The following is a 21,736-nucleotide window of genomic DNA, read 5'->3' as shown; positions in this document are numbered from 1 at the left end:
TTAGGGTATAGTTGTTTTTTTGTAATGCTGGGTGCTGGGCAGACCTCATCACTGCTCCTTGGTAAGCAAGAGAACACCCAACACTCCTCTGCAGTGACAGGAAACTGCTTTATATCAGGCCTCACCCAGCAATAATAAACAGATAGGAACAAGGTCTTTGCCCACCCACACAGCTCCTCTCTCCATGGCATAGGAGCCAACTCCTAGGGGCCGTGGGGGCTTCGGCCCTCACAATAAAATATTTGAGCCCTCCCTCCATTGATGGTCATTCCCATTCAAATGGATGTGTGTGTGTGCACTGCATCATGTGATCAATTATGTGTGGTGGGGCTTACCTGGGCTCCCACAGCATTTAATTTAAGCTAGAATCCCTGCATAAGCAATCAAATGTGGAAGCCTTTCATTATGCTCTGGTTATCTCCTGCTTGGATGACTGCAATGCAGTCTATGCGCACTCTATGTGGGGCTACCTTTGAAGGTGACTCGGAAACTACAACTAACCCAGAATACGGCAGCTAGACTGGTGACTGGGTGCCACTGGAAGCATATAAGACTGGTCCCTAAAGGATCTCCATTTCCGAGCTGTTGGCGCGGTCCTGTATACGTGAGGAGAAGTCTCCACCCCCCATCTTTCAGCCAGATACTGAGGTTCAGCTCTGAGGGCCTTCTGGCAGTTCCTTCATTGGGAAAAGTGAAGTTACAGGGAACTAAGCAGGGGGCTGTCCTGATAGTGACACCCACCTTGTGTAATGCCCTCGCATCAGATGCCAAGAAGGTAAGAAACAATCAGACTTTTAGAAGACCTCTGAAGGGAGCCATGTATTGGGAAGTTTGTAATGCTTGATGTTTTTATATTTTGCTGGAAGCCACCCAGAGTAGCTGGGGCAACCAAGTCAGACGGAAGGCATATAATAAATAAATAATATTGGACACAATCTTCCCTTTCTTCCAAATCAGGAAAAGATGGCTAGCAGTCTCAAAACTGGACTATTAAAATCAACTTCTATGCTCCCATCGACCCAGCCCAACCTTGAGTGGCAGCATCTCTGCAGGGTCTCGGGCAGGTGGCCCCCACAGCACCTGCTAGCAAATCTTTTTAACTTGGCAGTACCAGGAACTGAAGTAAAGCTGGCCTGCTCCAACTTGTCCTGGCAGCTGCTAATATCAAAAAGGGCAACTTGTGGTGTCGAGAAAGCAGTCCTTCAGGGAAGCTGATCGGCTACAATTGATTGCACTGCTGAGAAATCCCAAACAAGCTTCAGAGGAACCCCTCCGCTCAATAGGACTCACTCTTGTGTGCCACTAAGCATGGGGAAGCAAGCATAGCTCAAGGACAGTTTCAAGAAGGGTAACCAGTGGGGCGTTCAGTGCTTAGAAGGCAGATTTCTGAGCCTCACCTGGGTCTCCTTTGGGGCATCTGAGGAGGCAGTGCAGAGCTTCTGCAGAGTCTCTATGGCTGGGCTAATCGCCTCCAGAGGACACTGGGAGTCCTGCAGCCAACATTTTATATCATCTGTGGGGGGAAAGAAGAACGTCAAGCAGCTTAACATGAGCTGGTGAGAGAGGCAGACAGACCAGACGGTTAGTTCAGACCAGACAGGTAGAGAGCTCTAGGACAACACGAAAACACTCAGAAGATGGGTAAAGTTGGCTTTTCAAATGGACACTCACCCATCAGTCTGCTTTGGATGCTGCTGGGCAGGTGCTTTGCAGTGTTCCCAATCACACATAGGATGTGCACCATGGTCTGCCAGCAAGCACCAGGCTCCCTGAAAGAACCAGAACGTTCAAGTTGCAAACAGCCCTGATGGAGTAAGACAAAAATCCTTCTCCTCTGAATGACACACAGGGCTGCCTCCCACCTGGGCCAAGTCACACTTGCCTGCTGATACTGTCCCAGGCTTTAATTATCTTGGTGTAATCTAGCTTGGGTGAAGAGCCGGAGACCTTTGCCAGCAGCATCCAAGCAGGAGCAGCACGCTCGGTTTCGGTATGGGAGACGACGCTGCTAACAAACACGGAGGAGAACTTCCCCTGCTTCGACCATATGTGGAAAGCTCTGGTCAAGTAGCGGCTGAAAGACAGGACATAAACAAAGGGTGCTTAGTGGTAGCAAAAAAATGGCCATCTTCGGATGAACTGCCTTAAACTGGGCTGTCACATGTCATCCTCACAGCCACCTTGTGATGTAGACTAGGTTGATAAATGCTGGCTAGCTTTACAGACAGCAAGAATTGGAACCCATGTTCCTCCAAATTCCATCTGCTACACCACAATAGTCTAGAGGCAGTCCTAAGCCATAGTTCACTCATTGCAAGAAGTGAGGTCACAGGGACCAGGCAGAGGGTCTTTTCGGTAGTGGCACCCGCCCTGTGGAATGCCTTCCCATCAGATGTCAAGGAAATAAACTGAAGACATCTGAAGGCAGCCCTGTACTGGGATTTTTTAAATGACTGATGTTTTACAATTTTTTATACATGCTGTATAACACCCAGATGGGTGGGGTATAAATATAACAACGACAACATTATGCACAAGCCTCATGCGTTCTCTGCTCTTCTTCTCCGACACAATCACCCAACTTGCTTGGAACATTTGACTAACTACAGCTTGGTGTTATGCCTGGATGGCAACAATGGTTAAGCCAACCTCAAACTTTGGTTTACAAAGGTGGCCTGTTTAAACCAGGTAACACAAAACTGTGGCTAACTGAAAATGGAAGCAAAGTTTCTATGCTCCTCATTGCTGTACCGGAGGAAGGGGGCGAGACATCATGTGAGCACCCAAGACACATTCCCATAATAACAAGACATCATTTATCATTATGTCTGAACACAGTCATTCTGCTTGCCTGGTACTACCATGGCAGCAATAACTTGCATATGTTTTAGATTCCTGGATTCCTTTACCAAAGCAGATGGAAAATTAAGAATATTCAAAAACATTAAATTCAGAACAGCAAACCTGCAGACAGCTTTCTATCTCACCCCACCTTAAATATGAAACATATTTGTGAGTAAGAGCAGGTTGGACCTGCATCATTTCTGGCCACCAAATATCTTACTTCTCTGTGCAAAATGCTCCCCCGTTGTGGCCCAAATGAATTTTAAAAATTAGTAATTGACTTACGTTTCCCCCAGTTCTAAAGAGGGAAAGGGGAAGAGAGATATAGAGGTGCTTTTGAAAATGCAGCAAGCAATATAGAAATGCCAATTATACCACGCAAAGCCCAAAATTGGGACTCGTGACAGTATCACAAATTCCACCGTGGCACGACCCATGAGCGGGTGTTCTATTTCAGTAACTGTTACACGCTATTGACTAATAAAACATACGCTGCTTTTAATCAGCACGCGTATTCTTGCCATTCTAAAAGCATCTCCTCATCCCTTTTGAGGTCTCTTACAAAAGATGGAATCAAAGCTTAGTCAGACAAGCAGCATATTGCACTCCAGAATGAAGACAAATGCCTCTTTCTTAATGAATGATAGTTGCCTTTCTCATTTGCATGCTTCCGATTAGCATTCCACAATCTCTGCACTCAAAAGGGCTACATTAAGCAATAGGCAACTAGCGGCCCAGAGGTTCCCTATACAACCACCACCACAGACCCAGATCCCAAGAGCCTCTCACTTATCAGGGTTCCACAAATTTTGACTGGCCTTGGCAGCTAACTAGAAATGACCCTTTCTCAGATGTAAGCAGCTTGTCCATCTCTTCTGCTTCTCAGTGTGAGTTCAGGAAGCTTGGAGTTTCGGACTATGGGAAAATGATTCCTACAACCACACAAGCTCCAGATCTTTGGTTCCCCCCTCCAGAGGTAGAGATGACCACCAACCTAGATGACCTTCAAATAAGACTAGACAAATTGATACATGATAAGACTTTTGATGGCTACTAATCATGACGGCTATATATGTTCACTGTCAGAGAAACTATAAACTGAATATCAGTTTATGGAAAGCGCAGGAGGGGAAAATGCTCTCGTGATCAGGTCGTGGTTGTGGGTTTCCTACAGGCATCTGGCTGGCAACTGTGAGAACAGGATGCTGGACTAGACTGATCATTGGCCTGATCTAGCAGGCTCTTCTCATGTTCTTAAGGGGACACATATCCGTTATCTTCCAATACCTGTATGTCTGCCATGCTTGTTCTCTGTTGCTCTGCAGAGAGCTAACTGGTGGAACGTGCAAGGAAGCAACTCTTGGCTTAACATTAGAAGAAAATTCCTAACAATAAGACCAGGTGAACAGCCGTGGCTCAGTTGCAGAGCATCTGATCAAAGGCAAAGCGGTTATATTCATATAGAGCCAAAAGTTAAAAATGCATGACAACATAAGCGTTAAGATTATAGGTGATGCTCCGCACAGGGATAGCTCTGCATGTGCTACGGACTATACCTCAGTTCTTGACTCTCTTTTGTGAAGTGCATAAGGAGGTCCCAGGCCAACACTTGGCCTCTGTCCTCACGGGAGAACTTATTGCAGTGCTTGATAGGCTGCAGCAAGAGCCGGTCCAGGAACTCCAAGGCTTTCCCCTTCACCGAGTCCTCGCAGTCCATGACGACGGGAACGACACCCGTCAGCCAGGCCTTCTGGATCAGAACATTGTCTGGCTGAGACTGAAAGGAGACCGATAGAGATCAACTGATCACATTAAGACAGACATTTCAGATAATGAGGCATCAGAAGGAGGCAAATGATCACAATGCTCTTCAGCTAATCACAGGTTGCCTGAAATGGTACAAGGATGAGCAGCCTTGAATTTTTACCTAAACATGGGCTGTCCTGCCATTAGAGCAAAATAAAATGGGATAGGGCAGCTTGAAAGCTTTCCGTTTGGTTCCGTCCTCTTTGATATAAGGATATACAGAACCAAAATATGCTTTAAATCAGGGACCGGACTGACATTTAACTTATCTACTGTTTAAAAATCCATAAGCGCTAAGAACTTTGCATAGAATATAAAATATTCATTAAAAAATTTGACAAAACCAAATGTTAAAAGGAAGCTAACATTAAAATATAAGCAAACTCATATGTAAATACACACATAATAAAATTCAACCACATATTAAACTTGTTTTGTTTAAGCAAGTCTGCCCAGTCTTTAGTGGGTGTTGAAAACAATACAGTCAAGGCATCTACTTAATAGCAATGGACAAGAGGGTCCAGAGAATAGGAGCTGCCACAGTGAAAGATCTCTTCTTTGAAAAAACTTGTGCGGTCTATTCTGTTTTTACACTAGACCTCCAAGGTCCACCCATCAACGTTTGGTGTAAAATAGTGGCTGGGGGGTGATAGTGAGGGCCATGCACAGAATCAATAAACAAAGTATCACCAAAGTCTCAATTACAGTGGTACCTCGGGTTACAGACGCTTCAGGTTACGGACTCCGGTAACCCAGAAATAGTACCTCGGGTTAAGAACTTTGCTTCAGGATGAGAACAGAAATTGCTTGGCAGCGGCGCAGCAGCAGCGGAAGGCCCCATTAGCTAAAGTGGTACCTCATATTAAGAACAGTTTCAGCTTAAGAACGGACCTCCAGAACGAATTAAGTTCTTAACCCAAGGTACCACTGTACTCATCTTTCATTAGTGGAGAATTAGTATTGCTCGGGTGCTGCATTCTGAAGTTGTTGTGATAGGCTTTTTTTTGTAGTTCTCATACACAGCCACATCCAAGAGCAAAGCCAGCAACTTCTCTCACCAGTAACAGGTCTGTGATACACTGCAGGGCCTGCTTCCTCACAGAGACAGCAGCATCACGACATCGATCCTGGAGCGTGCCCAAGTCTTCCAAGGTGCAGGAAATCACATGGTGTTTCAAGATGCTCATCAACACCTAGGGATCGGACAAGTACACTTCTGTCAGAGATGAGGAAACCTCAGGCCTGGAGGCCAAATATGGCCCTCCAAATCTCTCTATCCAGCCACTGGGTCTCTTCCCAGGCCACACCTCGCACCAGCCTTGCTTTGCAACCTCATTGAGCATCTTTGCCTGGTTGGAATGTATCTCTGAACTGTGAGAATGTTTCTTACTTGCATGGAGGAATAGAGAGGGGTATGTGAATTTGAGTAGAAACTAGCTCACTATACAAAAGAGAATGCTAACATTTGTTGCCCCGCCTATTTCCACCTTTGGCCCCGCCCCCTGCTGCCAAAAGTTTGTCAGGAAGGGAAAAGCCCCGGCCCCAGTCCTTGCCTTAAGTGACAAACACACACTGAGGGATATCAGGATCATCCCAGAGCTTTGATCTGGAAATTTGGGACAGGCTGTCTTGCCAAATTTGAGACCCAGATTCCAAAGCCATCATGCTAGCAGTCTTTGGTCCCCGGATGGTGGCCACCCTCGGGGGAGTCTGGAACAAGCCAATTATCCCAGCTACGGAAACCTGCAATATTCAGCACAACTGACGTCTGTGCAGTTCCGCATTCAAATGTGTGCCAATTCATTACCTTCCCACACAGATTCATTATGCCACTATAAATATTCTAAACATGAGGGTTTAAATGTTAAAAAGTGATTTATTCAAGCTTACATATTTCATTACACAGTAATAAATCTCTCAGCAGGAGATCAAGTATTTGGCCAAGTTAAGGTCACATTTCTCAAGTCATTCATCATTCGCTGTCGCTGTCAGGGACGGGAATCCTCTCAGCCATTATCAATACCAATCTAAGATAATTTGATTTATTTAGAAGTATAGCCCTCCCTCTCGCAGTGACTTCGGTGCGGGTTATGTATGCTTCCAATTCTGAATTAAGGGAGGATGAAGATGGTGGCCGAATGGAGAGAAGGACCAGAACTAAGTGATAGAGCATCTGATCTTGTGGAGAAGGTCCCAAGTTCAGTCCCCAGAATTGACAGATTTTGGGTTTCTTTTGTTTTTTAAGAATCAGATGACAGGTGATGGGAATGGCATCTGCCCCAAACTCTGGAGAGCTGTTGCTGGTGAGAGGAGACATTTCTGGTCTGGTATAAAATAGCTCACTATGCCTCTAGCTTAAAAAAAATAATGCACACAGGATGCAGTGGGAGGTAAAATCCCTGGTACCTCCAATTAAGAGCGATCAGAGCGCATAGCTAAAAAAGACCCTGGAGAACCTTCTACCTGTCAGGGTTGAATGCACTGTGCTAAGTGGGCCAACTCTTGAAACCACCAGAAATACCTTGATCTCAGTTATGGAGACAAGTGAGGCCTGCAATATTACATTAGTGTTGAGCGTCCCTGCTCGGTGTTCCAATTAGCTATGCCTTCATCCACGATACTCCATTCCCCACCCCTGAGTGTTTCCCACATCTAACAAACTGCATTCTGTGGCTGCAAAAGATGGATGCTGTGCCCTCCCTGTGCTGTGTGGGTTATTGTTGTTGTTTTAAGGGAGGGAGATTACCTCTCTGAAGGGGGAAGTGTAATTTAAAACTTTTTAAAATTTAGTATTTCTGCAAAAACCACAAACACCCTAGTACCTCTCCACTTGTTTCTTAGCGGCCTCATTTTGTTTACAATCCTTTTGGCACTCGCTGACTGAGCTTGCTAATAGAGGGAGCCATTATATTGAGAACGTCGCTTCTGGGTACTGTGCAATCTTCCATGTGTTCCTTTATGATTCATTGCAAAACTGGCTACTTTTAAAAAATACAGCAATGTCTGTTGGTACTGGGAGCACAAAAAGAAGACAGGAACGTACCTGGAGGGCGGATTTCCTAACGCTTGGATTGTCATCCGCAGCTCTTAGCCTCAGCATGACCATGATCTCTTTTCCTGTTGCAATGGGGTGGGAGAGAAGAGAATGAAGCTCTTAACTTTTTGATGTATTTTAAATTGCATCCACAGTATGCTTTTTAAATTGTAAGTCGCTTTGAAACTGTAAGTGAATAATAAACACAGCAAATAATAACAAATATGGTGGCGGAGAAGAGGTTTCAGAAATATCGTATGCTCAGAACATTGCACGGATTTAGCATTCTTATAGATAGCTTCCAGTACTCAAGAGGACTTCACATACATTCTCTCAGTAATCCCACAACAGTTGCAAAGGTGCTATCCAATGAGAATTGAAAGGGGGTCGAATTGACATCACACAGAAACATTACTCCTGTTTCTCAGGGTGGGCCCCCACCTGTGGACAGGCTGGGTTGGAAAATGAGCAAAAGGCTTGCTCCCGACAGTGCCACCCTACAGGGCGAGATGTGTAAGAAAACTGGTTAAAATACTCACCCCCCCAAAAAACCCCCAACAACCACCAATTGCAGGGCTCTGTGTGCAACTGCTTCCTGGATCAAGTAGCGGGGCTTTCCCCAGAAGCAGCTTCACAAAGATAGAAAATATGGGTCAAAGGCATTTACACCAGTTGCTGGGACCCACAGGTGGGTGGAATGCTGTTGCACTCAGGGAGTAACAGTGGGAAAGGGCTATTGCCTTCAGTTCGTGTGAACTGGGGCTCCTAGAGGATTTCAATGCAGAGTCTTTGGAAAAACAAGATGGTAGATTAAGATGGGCCTTTATTCTGACCCAGCGGGGTGTCTCTTATGTTCTTTCCCATACTGCTATGCACATCAGACTAGCACATGAACCATTCTATGCAGGTGGGCCTGTCTCCTCTCTCTCAGCTATCTTCCTTTAGTCTTCTCTTCTGATAGTCTCCTTCAACTGCCCTTTACAAGCTTCTTCTTTGGGGGGGGGGGGACTTCAATGTTTCCCACCACCACCACCTTGGCTTCCTATTGGCCGAGAAATGAGTTCTATCTTCAGGATGCTCCACTGGCCCATAAAGGAGGCCAGTATCATCACTGCCATAGTAAAGAGGAGCATGGAGCGAATAGGGTCAGGACAGAGATACTGACCTGCCCGAGGCTATTTAATAAATCTGTGGCTAAGGGGAGAGACCTGAACCTTCCCAGTTCATACAGGCATGCGCTAGCTAGCTATCCTCACACACATACTGTCAAACCACCTTTTCAACTCAGAAGTGCCCAAGGCAATATGCATAAAGAGAGATAAAAGAGGCACTATGCGCATCCAGCTCTCTCTCCTCTCAAAGATAACCAAACATTACAACAACTCGCATACCACACACACAAAAAGTCGAAAATCAAGCAGTCAGGATTCTCTCTCATCTCTTCCTTGCTCAGCTGCTAATCAGCACAATCCTAGGACTACGCAGAATTATGTACCACTGAGTTCAATGGGGCTCACTCCAAAATAAGAGGCGGTGCAGGATTGCAGCATAAGTGTCCCATCATCCAACCACAGTGGGCGAATGATTTTAATAAAGGGTCTACAATTCCCACCTTTTTTCATAGGACTACAACTCCTAAGGCTCTTCATTCACACATACAATTGCCATGTGGGCCGCACACAATTTCTACATAGATCTGCCCCACAAGTAACCATGATATAATGTGTGAAATCTTCTTCTATAAATAAAGCTGACAATATTCTGTACAGGTAACTATTTTCTTAATTAAAGAACAACAACCCTGAATATATTGAAGATGATCAAGTAGGAAAAAGCGAGTGAATTTTAAAAAGGAAAACCCAAGAATGGGTCCAGCATACCATCACACTCAGTAGTGTTGCGCTCTTCGGTCACCTCTAAAGTTTTGAATGTTGGGAAAGTCTTCAGACAATGGCTGGAGGAAGCTTTAATAAATAATAATAATAATAATAATAATAATAATAATAATAATAATAATAATAATAATAATGGTTACTGAACAGAAACTACACCGAAGTGTATCAGGATCCATTTACCCATAACCAAAGAGTTGCCCAGAGATCAGACTACCAAGAAAGAGGAGATTTGTGATATCACTCTGAAGCTGTGATGTCATAATGACCCAACATTTCAAGGAAGACAGCTTGGAAGCAGAAAATAACTAAGATGTGGATTATCATTCATTGGCCTGTCTGCTACTTTTCCCCCAAATAACTCCATGGTACATTCATCCTGTATCAGAGGCAATATACCTCTGGATTCCAGTTACTGGGCAGAGTGGGAGCAGGTGCTGTCATGCTCCTGCCCTGCTCATAGGGTCCCCCATGGGCATCTGATTAGCAACTGGGAGAACAGGATACTGGACTAGCCGGGCCTCAGGTCTGATCCACCAGGACTCTTATGTCTTAGACAGCTGGTGGGCAAGTGATTAGGGACAAAAAGAAGGGTCTTACTAAACATCTCACCCACCTGTCTGGGATGTCAACTCCAAAGGTGACCAGTTGGTGAGATTGTAGCTTTAGGATTATAGCCTCAGCCAAGGCACATTCCCATAATTAAGAGTTAGGTTTCTTTGTTTAATTCGTGTCCTGCCTTTGTACCCAATGGGCTGCTAACAGCATTAAAAGTAAAATCCAAAATCACCAAAGACAATGTGAGAACAGAGTGGGTACAACAAGACATCAATAAATTCAACACAGTTGAACACTGGCTATAAACAAACCAGTTGATCAAGCGAGCTGCTTGTTGGTATTAAGGGGAACGGAGAAGGTTCCCTGAGCAAAGAGTTTCTGACAGACCTCTCTTTGATTCCTGCTGAATGGATTTCTGGCATTGATAGAAACAGAGAGAACTCTTCTGAAGATCTGGGCAGGCTTGTATGAGACATGGCAGTCTTTCAGCTATCCTCCTCTCTCTCCACCAGGAGTCATTCCTAATAGGTTCAAGCATTTATTCCAAGTTCCTCTAGTACATTACAAGAACAGGCATGGCAATTTTGAAAGCGTTACCAGTATCTGGTGGCTTGGCTCACCTTCTGTGTTGGTTACGAACGTCTTTGCAGGCATGTTTGAGTCCTGTACTGTAGAACTAGCAGCTGTGGGGGCAAGTAAAAGGAAGATGATTAAATGCAATTTGGCTGCCAAAGAAGGCTTTTTATACACACACACACACACACTGTCTGAGGATAGCTCACACGAAGCAGAGGAGGGGTTGACAACTAGCAGCCTCTGAGCTAGATCATGCCCAGCTCTGGACCTTAGCTCTACAATCAACTGAAGTGAGTCAACACAAGGAAACCAAGAGTGCCAGTTCTCTCTTGCTGCATTGAAGAATCTCTTAGTTGGCAGGCCTTCTTCCAATGAACTCAGAGCTATGCACATGGGGTTATCACACTTCTCAATCCTCTCAACAACCCTGTGAGGTAGAATAGGTTCAGAGATACTGACTGCTCCCAGGTCATCAGTGCACTTCAGGACAAAGCAGGGATTTGAATCTTGGACCCTGTTAGTCTAACGTCCCACATTCTGTCCGAAACATCATGAAGCCTGTTGATGATCAGCGCTCACTTCCCCCACCATACTTACTGCCCTGCATCAGCTCCTGGATGTTCTCTGTGTTTAGTGTGGATTTCGCTTCGAGACACTGAGCAAAGCTTGAAAGTGCCTTGCTGCGGACAGTTGGGGCTTTGTCCACGCACCGCCCGAGGACCATGGTCTGCATTAGGAATTTGTGCTTCAGAAATGCCTGCTGCTCCTCAGACAAGGTGATGTCCTGCTCCCGCTCTGGAAGGTCCAACAGGGCCAAGGCCACATCAAGAGCAAATACTCTGTAGGAGGCCTGTTGGAAGAAGAACCCCAAGATGCCATGTAGCTTAGAAAGCAGGACACCACTAGTCACAGGCTAGCTGGGTGTTCAGTTTATCGCTCGCAGCATGTCAGGGATGTTGCTGGCTCTCCTAAAGGGCCAGCATGCAAACCACCACTGCCCTCACCTTGTCATTGAGTGAAAATTTATACAGCCAAGCTACGAAGTCAGCGTGCTCTGCACAAGGGAATTTGGGCAGCAGTTGCGTCACAGCTAATGCTGCGTATGTTCGGTATTCAGACTTATCGGGAACCTGGAACAAATGGAATGAAGGAAATTGTCAAGGCTAAGTGAAGTCAGGTGATCCATCATAATTGCTGCAACTTCTGGAGCAGGGTAGAGAGATTGGCAACAGACAGCCCTTGGACGAGACCCAGTGCAAGTGAGATCCCTGGCTTGAGAACCAATTAAAGCAAGGGACTGGCCTTAGGCTGCCAGATACAGAGGCCGGGGGAATCCCAATGCAGTGTGATGTATTGAATGAAAGCATAGAGTTGCGTTGCATCATAAAGGCCTGCTGAAACAAATTATGAAATTCAGTTACTGTAAATGTCCTTAACAGATCTGATTCCTGGCTGGTTTGGTTTTAAAACCATTTAGCTCCAACATTACAAAAAACCACATGGTCCTCTATATGTTGCTAAAAACAGCACCAACAAGATGGTCATTCTAAAGTTGGGGAGAGGAAAAAGGCAAACCTTGGACTGAATCCAGTCCATATAAAGTTCTCAGGAAAACAGCCATATAAAGCCATATAAATCCAGTCCATATAAAGTTCCCATGAAAGCAGCTTGGTCATCAGCTGCTGCCACTACACAGCTGTCTTTAAGAAAACGATGCCTCCTTTTTTCAGAAGTGACACATGCTATGCAGCTGGACAGGAGAGTAAAGATTATAACCTACCTTGACACAAATATGCTGCAGTAAGATTCGCAGCACAGGGTAGGCAACTTCTTTCAGTTCCTCGATCAGAGAGCTGCACAAAAATGGAAGAGTCAGACACGACATGGCAAGAAGCTCTGGGCACCTGGCCAAGATACACCACTGATCCATTTAGCTCAATACTGCCTACTGTGATGGGCTACCCAGATATTCCCAGCCCATGGAGATCGTGGGTCATGAACTCCTGACCTTGAGCTTTGGCGCTTTATCTGCCTTAAGAGAAGGAAACCCCATGAAACTAACAAGTGCCCTTGTTCGTACATTTATGGTATTTCTATCCTGCCCTTCCTTCAAAAGTAAGGGCAGCAAATACAAGGTTCTCTCACTATGAAGTTGGTAGGGCAAAAGATATTGAGCGTCATGGAGGAGCAGATATCTATACTTGTATCTGCCCCCTAGTAGCAGGCTTGTAAAAGGCCACTTGTAGGAATTTCTTCCAGGCAAGAGATCAGTTCAGTGAGCATCCATGTGATTGTAGCAGGTTCCATGTAACATTATTTTACATATTTATATTCTACTTAAAAATACACCCCCAACATACAAGGCACCCAGTAGTCTCCCATCCAGATTTCCAACTAGTTCCATATAGCTGCTTAGCTTTAGTAATGCAGCAACATGCTGTTCCCAGATCATAGTATGTGAAACAACAGCAACTCTTATTTTTACATTTCCGGTCCTCACAGCTCTGGGGAGTTAATAAGTGCATAAAGGCTGCATATGGATAAATCTGTTCACTTCTTAAGGCTATCTCAAGCATTCAGACCACGAACCTGAACTACAGAATGCTAAAGCCACCCACAAAGAGTTGAGAGTTAAGGATGGTTTAATGCTGTCCTGCTTAGATGCAGAAGCACAAACACCAAGCGACAGCCACTTTGAGCTTCACCTGATGAATCCGATGGCTAGGTTCCTAGCGCCAAGAGCCTGAGATGGAATAGTGGCTGATGAGCCACTGGAAGCACCTCTGTCTGACTGCATGAGGATGACAGCGAGCAGACGGTGGAACACAAGGCGAAGAACCTAGAAAAGCAACAAGAGACAGGTGAGTGAGTGGGTGGGTGCCAGGAAGAGTTATCCATGTCATCAGTTTCCCCACACCTAACACCACTACTCCCCTTTTACAGCATGTGCATCTTTATGTGAAGAAACTAGAGCCAGTCTCTCTCTCTTTCACTACCTTATTCCTCTGGTGAGGGAACTTCAGTAGGCTTTTAGCATAGGTCCAGTTAATATTGGATTAGTAAAATAACACTGGGCAACAATTTTTTACTTTTTGAGTGTTGTCTAGATTTCTACAACTGATTTAGGGCATTTTTGCACTGCTGAATCAGGAAATGGCATCCGTTTCTCTCCATCAGGTCAGGTTTACTGTAAACTGAATGGTGGGCATTGATAAAGGTAAGTACACGTAAATTGCATGTTGCTTCACGATTTTTCAAACTTCAGGGCTTGAACTTCCAGTTCTTGGAACTCCAGGAATGCTCAGCGGCAGGGAGGTCTCTCTTCAGAGTCCAACAGTAGTCAGCCATCATGACTGCGTCCCAGCGACCCTGATACCTGGTCTCCATCTCTTTCATGTCCTGATGGAATCTCTCCCCCTGCTCGTCACTCATTGAACCCAGGTTCTCAGGAAACCGGTCCATATGGGAAAATAGGTAGTGCATCTTGATGCTCATGTTGCAGCCCAGGTTTCTGAAAGCAGTCAGCATGTTGTTGACAAGTTCTGCGTAGTTTCTGGCCTTATTGTTGCCAAGGAAGTTCTTCACTACCACAAGAAATGCCTTCCACGCTTCCAGTTCCACTTCGTTCATTGAGTTTCCGAACTCTGGATCTCTGATGAGTTGACGGATCTGAGGACCATCAAAGATGCCAGCTTTCAACTTCTCCATGGTCAATCCTGGAAAAGCCTGGCACAAGTAAGTGAAGCAGTCACCATCCTTGTCCAGAGCCATGGTGAACTGCTTGATTAAGCCAAGCTTGATGTGCAGCGGTGGGAAGAGTATTCTGTCTCTGTCCACCAGAGGGTCGTTGATGACGTTCCTTTCTTTGCAAGGCACCAATTCCTCCCGCACAGGCCAGTCCTTCTTTGTGTAATGCTGAGCACGGTCCCTACTATCCCACATGCACAGAAAACATGGGTACTTGGTGAAGCCAGACTGTTGTCCCAACAAAAGGTTCACCATCTTCAGGTCAACACAAATAAACAAACCACTTATGCTGATCATAACCAATTTTCTCCAGCACATACTTCACCGCTTCATAGTTCTCCTTCAGTGTACTCGAGTGAGCCAGGGGTATAGAGGCAAACTGGTTGCCATTGTGTAGCAGAACACATTTCAGTGATCACTTGCTGCTGTCAATGAACAGTCTCCAATCTTTGGGTTCGTACTGTGGCACTCCAAGCTTGAGCAGAAACTGCGCAATATCTGCACAGTACACCAAGTCCTTCTCTTCCGAGAAAAAACAGAGGTTTTATGACTTCAAACTGACCCCTTTTCGACATAATCACCCAGAACTATCAGACCTGAATACTTCTTGTCATTAAAATAATCATTTCCAATCAAAACAATTATTCGACATGGCATTTTACCCCCACCCACTTCTTCTAAAATGCTCCACACAAGCGTACATGTGAACAAAAACGTAAAAACCGACATGTGGCCATAGCTCAAAAACTTGACCTGATTGAGCAAAACCAATGTGATTTATGGATTCAGCACATCAGATTCGTCCTAAATCAACTGAAAAAACGCAGACAACAAATTTGTTGTTGACCAGTGTAATTATTCCCCAACACCCTGTTATGCACACAGGAGTGGAAAGATGGAAAGTCTACCTTTGATCGAAGTATTGCTGCTGATTGCAATAGAAGGCAGACTACATACTCTATTTTTAGTATGGCAAATTGAAGCTTCTACATCACACATCCTACTCTTCTTACCTGGCCGAATGAATGAGAAGTGTGCATCACATTTATTTACAGAAGCTCCCTTTTAATGCACTATGCCTTAGTTGAGCAAGCAGCACTCTCAAGTAGATAATAATTTTTTAAAAAACTATGGAAAGAATGTGTTGTGCAGAAGTCCTCCATTAAAGAAAAACACAAGGGGCAAAGCCTTTTGAAGAAGCAAGTGCATAGAGCCTGCAGAAAATTTGTCTTAGCTCAGTACAAAATGGTGTGAAAATGCCTCCGCAAAACTCGCTCTGCCCTACTTTGTGGTAAAACGGCACACGTCAGTTTTATACAGCAGTGTTAAAGCTCCCTCTAGCAGCCAAACCAAAGAGGGCACACATTCTGTTGCAGGTCCATTGGTTTGTCTTTATAAATGAGAATAAATTAACGTCTCTCTCCAGAAGCGAAGCAAAGCTCACTGACTCAGATCAGTTGGTTTCAAAAAAGAAAAATGGCCAAATGTGGACCCCTGGTTGCCACAGCACTGTAGTGAAAGCACTGAGCCTTGGAAGGGGAGGGAAGCATCCAGAACAGGACAGTGGGGGATTGGGAGAACCAAACCTCTATGAATCTCTGCTGGATTTTGCATAGTCCTGTATACCCGTTTTTTACAAGTCCCTTTAAAAAGGCCCCTAAATATTTTATGCACAAGGTGGTTTGCCATTCTAGCTTGATGAAACTTCAGAAAAACCCATAAGCTTGCACATCATTTTGAAATATTTTGGTTAGCCTAATAAAGACAAAGTTCTAATGTGGGCTTTGACTAATGGAAGCCTTTGCACATGCTAAGAATTATAGACAGAGAGGAGACACATCAACATGCATGTAAGTCATTTTTACCTTATCTTCTACACCATGAAGTGGAGAGCACAACAGCCGTAAGCCAAAGCAGGCAAGTTCTGGGACATACTTGGCTTGGCTGATAGTCCTGTACCAAAAAACCAAAAAAACCCAAACATTTAAAGCTCACTGCTGGATCCATTTTATGTGAAGGCTAAAAAGTCCTAAACCAAACACTTGTAATAACAATTCCCCAATTCTTGATCACAAATAGGAAATAACATGTGGCTTAACTGTGGCTGTGGTGGGGGAGAGAGTTTAATATTTAAAAGATCCCCTCACATTCTTTAAAGTACAGTGGTACCTCAGGTTAAGTACTTAATTCATTCTGGAGGTCCGTTCTTAACTTGAAACTGTTCTCAACCTGAGGTACAGCTTTAGCTATTGGGGCCTCCTGCTGCCATTGTGCCACCGCTGCACGATTTCTGTTCTCATCCTGAAGCAAAATTCTTAACCCGAGGTACTATTTCTGGGTTACCGGAGTCTGTAACCTGAAGTGTATGTAACCTGAAGCGTATGTAACCCGAGGTACCACTGTATGATATTAAGACTTAACAGAAATAACTCACATCCTCTCTGAAGGCTCAAATCCACGCCCGCAGGGCTCGAAACTCATCAGCATAACAAATATCTACAAGAGAAGTCAAAGCTAAGAGTTAAATCAAGTGGTAGGGAGAATAGTCTTGACTAAGCTGCCTTCCGGCCCAAGGGTAAGCCTATTCAATCCACTGGAGCCAATAGGAGGCTGGGATTCATATAAGAAACAGGCAATGGCCAACTGTTGCAGGGCAAGGTTATACAGACCTAACAGGCACAGACATAAAACATGGAACATGAGGCCCACAAAGAATATCCTGGCCTTCCAATGCTTTTGCATGCTCCATGTGTCCCATAATTTAAAAGTGCACCAGCTGCAGGATCCAGAGCATAGCGAGCAAATAACCACAAATCATTCTAACAGAGGATCATGGAAGGCCAGGCGATTGCTCAGAACCCCATGTATCACTTACATTGTAACTATAAATATTTGAGATGACACCCTGAAAAACTGGCCAGAAAGTGCCTCTGGGAAGCTCCGAAAGCATGGTATGAAAGCCAGTATCCTCCTCTTGGTTTCTGTCCCTGGCACCTGCTTTTTAGAGGGATAGAGGCTCTGAACACAGAGGTTTCATACAGACATTATTGCCAAGAGGGGTGTAGTTGGAAATCCAGTGTGGTGTACAGTAGTGGTTAGAGTGCTGGACTATAACCTGGGAAACCACAGTTCAAATCCTCACTAGATATGAAGCTCACTGGGTCACCTTGGGCAAGCCGGATGCTCAGGTTAAACTACCTCACAGGGTTCTTTTAATGGTAAGATGGAGAGGGGAGAACAATGTACACCACCTTGAGACTTGGTAGCCTCTGAAACCGGGGGCCTTCTTGGGGGAAAAGATGGTTTAAGAGTGTATTAAACCAATAGATTTATCCTCTGCAAATCTGATTAATCTTTTTGAAAAGCCAGCCAAGCCAGCAACTAACACCTTGCAGCAGATGGATCTGTATCTGGCTAACCAAACTTGGTGCTCGCCATATGTTCTGGGAGTTGTAGTCCAAAACATCTGTGGGGCACTAGGGTAGAGAAGGCAGATTCTACACAACGTTGTTTTGATCCCAACAGTTCCAGTCACCTGAACACAAGTCTGCACACACTGTGACCTCTCTTTCAGGGAAAACTTAGAGAGAAGCCTCAGGAGGTTCTTCAAGAGAAGGAAGAGGGCCTCCCGGATCTGAAGCAGCTCCTGTGCAGAAAAGTAAATATCTTCTTCCTGGTCGTCGTCGTCTTCTTCAAAGTTCTCATCTACCTAGAATGGCAAGAAATGGGACAAGGATTTGAAAGAGCAAGGATGCTCCACTGGCAGCCTGCAAGTCCACTCCCAATAAATCTGAACTGGCCCACATCAAATTTGAACACACACCAAAAGGACTGACCACTAAGCAGAGCAAAAAAACAGACGTCCGAGAGGTGAAGGAGACCAATGTACCTGTAAGCCACCCAAAGAACTGTAGCATGTTTGGGAGCAAATCATCTAGGGCAGTGTTTCCCAACCGGTGTTCCGCGGCACACTAGTGTGCCGCGAGGTGTTGCCTGGTGTGCCGCGAGATGTTGCCTGGAGGGAGGCGGGCGAGGGCGTTTGCTTCCCGGAGGACGGAGCGAGGGCGCCCCCTGCTGGGCCGGGGCTCGCTCTCCCCAGAGGGTAAATCTGGATCAAATGGGGCGAGGGGCGGGCAGAATTCTGGGGGCCACTGATGCCCTACAGACCCCCAAGTCCTCCGGGGCACGCGCTCTGCTGGGCTCTTTTCGGTCGTCGTGCTTGTGGGAAGCCGCCCCTTCCCTGGGCGACGCGCCGCCTCGCGACTCCGGAGTCAGTCCCGCGGGCTCTCGGAGGGACTCGCGAGCGACGGCGCGGCGGCTCCGGGGCGCGCTCAGCCGGGCCGCCGCGTGCCCCCGCGCAGCCCCTGCTGCAGCTGCCCGGCGTGGAGCGCGACGCGGAGCCGGCCGGGCTTGGAGGCGCCCAGGTAGGGCCGAGCCGGGCGGGGAGGTCTCGGTCTGCTGCGGGCGCAGGAGGGTGAGCGGGAGAGGGGGAGCCGTCGGGTCTCCTGGAAGGAAGTGAGGCGGCGGCTGAGGGGGATGCAGCCCCGTCCCCAGCAACAGGCGCTCCTCAAAGTGAGGCCACAAGTCGGGGCTCGGACAGGGCCTGGAAGCAGCGGCTCCGGCTCTTGGGAGCGGAGAAGGGGACTTCGAAAGCGGCCTGGAGGAGAAAAGCCTCGATGCAGCGAGAGCGGGGAGCGTGCTGCCTTGTCCAGGCCTCCTCGCTTTGTGCCGTCCGCTGCCGGGAGCAGGACACGGGGGCTCCTCGTTCGCATGCTTTCCCGGGTGATCGGTGAGGGTTAGGGTTAGGGTTAGGGTCCCTCAGTCCCTCGCTTTGCTGCCTCCTCCCCCCCCACCCCCCAAAGATTGGAGGTTCCCCGGCAAGGGGGAGGGAAAAAAATTGAAAGTTACACTTTCGTGCGTTCCTCCCGGCGTGACGCTGCGCGCTGACGTCACGGGGCTGTAATGGTGGTGTGCCTCGATATTTTTTTCATCAAACAAGTGTGCCTTTGCCCAAAAAAGGTTGGGAAACACTGATCTAGGGCAGTGTTTCCCAACCTTTGGCCTCCAGCTGTTTTTGGACTACAACTCCCATCATCCCTAACTAGCAAGACCCAGTGGCCAGGGATGATGGGAATTGTAGTCCCTAAACAGCTGGAGGCCAAAGGTTGGGAAACACTGATCTAGGGAACCATAAGATTCCTTCCATAGAAGACATGCTTAGCTGAAAAGGCTTGAACATTTAGACAACTGGCATCAATACATTTTATACCAGTTGGCCGTGCCTGCTCTAGCAAGCTACCAAATTTTAAAGCAACATAAAGAGTCTGCTCACCATTCAAACCAGAAGGAAAAACTGGCTTCCAAAAGTTGTAGAAAATAAGGGGTCGCACATTCAAGCATTACTTTTCTCTGAGTTTTTGTGTGCATTTGTGTTTGTTATAATGGTGAAGTCTTAACTGATGTGTGGTGACCACTTTATTACAGTTGTTGACAGTCAACAAGGGTGCCTGTTTGTGTAGAAAGACACACTTCACACTTTCAGACTTGTCTCTGGAGCTTGGAGTAACGTTCAACAATACAGAATGGCTACCTCTGGCTAGATGAATCACTTCTCCTTGGAGGTGGGAAGGTTTTTTTAATAGAATTTCGATAACGCATGGGTAATTTTCTTCTTACCATTGTGTTTTCCTCCCTCAGTGGCTTTCCCCTCTTCTTCCGATCACCCTTACAGCTTTTAAGATGGTCTTTTTTCCTTTTCCTGGACGTGTCTGAGTCATGGGGCCAGCATTTAGACAGAGTCTGGAGGCATTTTTCAAACATCACTGGATGGAACACCCGGTTAACTATGCTACCTGTCCAAAAAGGAAAGGTGGACAAAAAGCCTGCACTTTAAGGAAACAGCATTTCTATACCGGCACATCAACCATCACCATAAGCAGCATAGAGCTAAGCAAGGCAAAAAGGGGAAGGAGCATTTTGCAGCTCTAACACAGCATGTTGGCTAACTTATCAGAAGCAGAAAATCCAAATATGACCCTACCCTATGAATGAAAGTATACTAATCCCCACCACCCCACTAAATATTAGATAGACACCATCTCTGCTCTATTTTCAGTACTCACTGAATACATTCCTCTTTCAAGAAGCCTTTTAAGTAGAGATTTTTCCAGGTCTGTATCTGCACTGGAATTGCTTCTATGTGTTTTATCGCTTGTGTGCTTGCTACCCTAGGCTCCCTTGGAAGGAAGGGTGGGATATAAAGTTAATAAATGATAATAATGAAAACAAAATGGATGACTTGCTGTCTTTCAGCAGGATCCCCAAAGCTCTGAGTTAAGACAGACCCCCTCACACTGCCTAACAGTGGGGCAGGCCCAGATTAAAACCCTCAATGGGAAGCATCCATTTCAAATCTTTATTTGGCCGCAAACTTATTGGACTTTGGTTATAAGCAACCTTTGCACCTTCATCCCTGGCTTCACTGGCCGGCCTCCTCCCTACACTCCAAGTGCTTCCATCATTGGTGCCTTGGCCAGCTGACACCACCACTTCCTTCAAGACAGCAGTGATCTCCTTCATGAGTCACTCCCAGCATTGCAGCTAAATCAAAAACACAGAGCCTGTCCTCCACTCTGCCATTTTAACAATTTTTGACAGCTTATGACAGCCTTGCAAGTAACTTCACAACTATTACTAACCAACACTTTTATTTTTATTTTGATGGCCTACTTGCCCCATGTATACCCAGCTCAATTGTCTTTGGTCCATTAAGGGTGGGAAAATCTGATTGCCTGGAATTAATTCTCTGTCCCCACAGGCAGCCAGGAGATTGCTTATTTACTGGCCTGATTTAGCATAGCCTCATTGATACCCATCAAGCTTATATCCAGTTACAAACATGCAGGGCGACTGTGCAAAGGACTGGCAAAAGTATTATCCAAGCATCTCTACTGCTTACCTGGAATTTCAACCAATAAGAAGTATAATCCAGCAGCATGAAGAGCATACAACCGCTGATGAAAATTGGCTTTTTTACTCTGGGCCTCTTGGACAAAGTGATACAAAACGGCGACAAAGGCATTGTGGCAGATATTGTTCTCCACAAACAGGGTCCAGGCACTCTAAAACAAAAGGAAAAAAATCTGACAAGAAGAAACACAACACCTGCCATATCACGACATCAAATATCCACATGGGAGCCCACTGCATGTTCTGAGTTTCAAGGGAGAAAGCGTTACTCGTTCAACTTTCCCAGCTGCACAATTGGTTCAGAGCAGGG

At 45.9% G+C, this 21,736-nt stretch overlaps 1 protein-coding gene across 1 annotated transcript in view; it reads right to left on the bottom strand.

The window, feature by feature from the left end:
• The window catches only part of NCAPD3 (non-SMC condensin II complex subunit D3), a 45,521-nt gene that overhangs the window by 18,913 nt on the left and 4,872 nt on the right, over nt 1–21,736 (bottom strand). Inside the window, exons 3-19 of the mRNA XM_081889740.1 lie at nt 21,416–21,578; nt 20,134–20,309; nt 17,993–18,166; nt 16,892–16,953; nt 16,323–16,410; nt 13,416–13,549; nt 12,491–12,563; nt 11,715–11,840; nt 11,308–11,560; nt 10,755–10,817; nt 9,565–9,648; nt 7,694–7,767; nt 5,709–5,843; nt 4,401–4,621; nt 1,879–2,074; nt 1,672–1,765; nt 1,398–1,513 (exon numbers count right to left, since the gene is read on the bottom strand). Coding sequence (XP_081745866.1) covers nt 1,398–1,513; nt 1,672–1,765; nt 1,879–2,074; nt 4,401–4,621; nt 5,709–5,843; nt 7,694–7,767; nt 9,565–9,648; nt 10,755–10,817; nt 11,308–11,560; nt 11,715–11,840; nt 12,491–12,563; nt 13,416–13,549; nt 16,323–16,410; nt 16,892–16,953; nt 17,993–18,166; nt 20,134–20,309; nt 21,416–21,578 — 2,232 coding nt within the window. The remainder of the gene's footprint in view (nt 1–1,397; nt 1,514–1,671; nt 1,766–1,878; nt 2,075–4,400; nt 4,622–5,708; nt 5,844–7,693; nt 7,768–9,564; nt 9,649–10,754; nt 10,818–11,307; nt 11,561–11,714; nt 11,841–12,490; nt 12,564–13,415; nt 13,550–16,322; nt 16,411–16,891; nt 16,954–17,992; nt 18,167–20,133; nt 20,310–21,415; nt 21,579–21,736) is intronic.

The sequence above is a fragment of the Podarcis melisellensis genome, assembly GCF_964234715.1.
Source record: "Podarcis melisellensis genome assembly, chromosome: 15".
NCBI classification, from domain to species: Eukaryota; Metazoa; Chordata; class Lepidosauria; order Squamata; family Lacertidae; genus Podarcis; species Podarcis melisellensis.
This window is presented reverse-complemented; position numbering and strand designations above follow the sequence as displayed.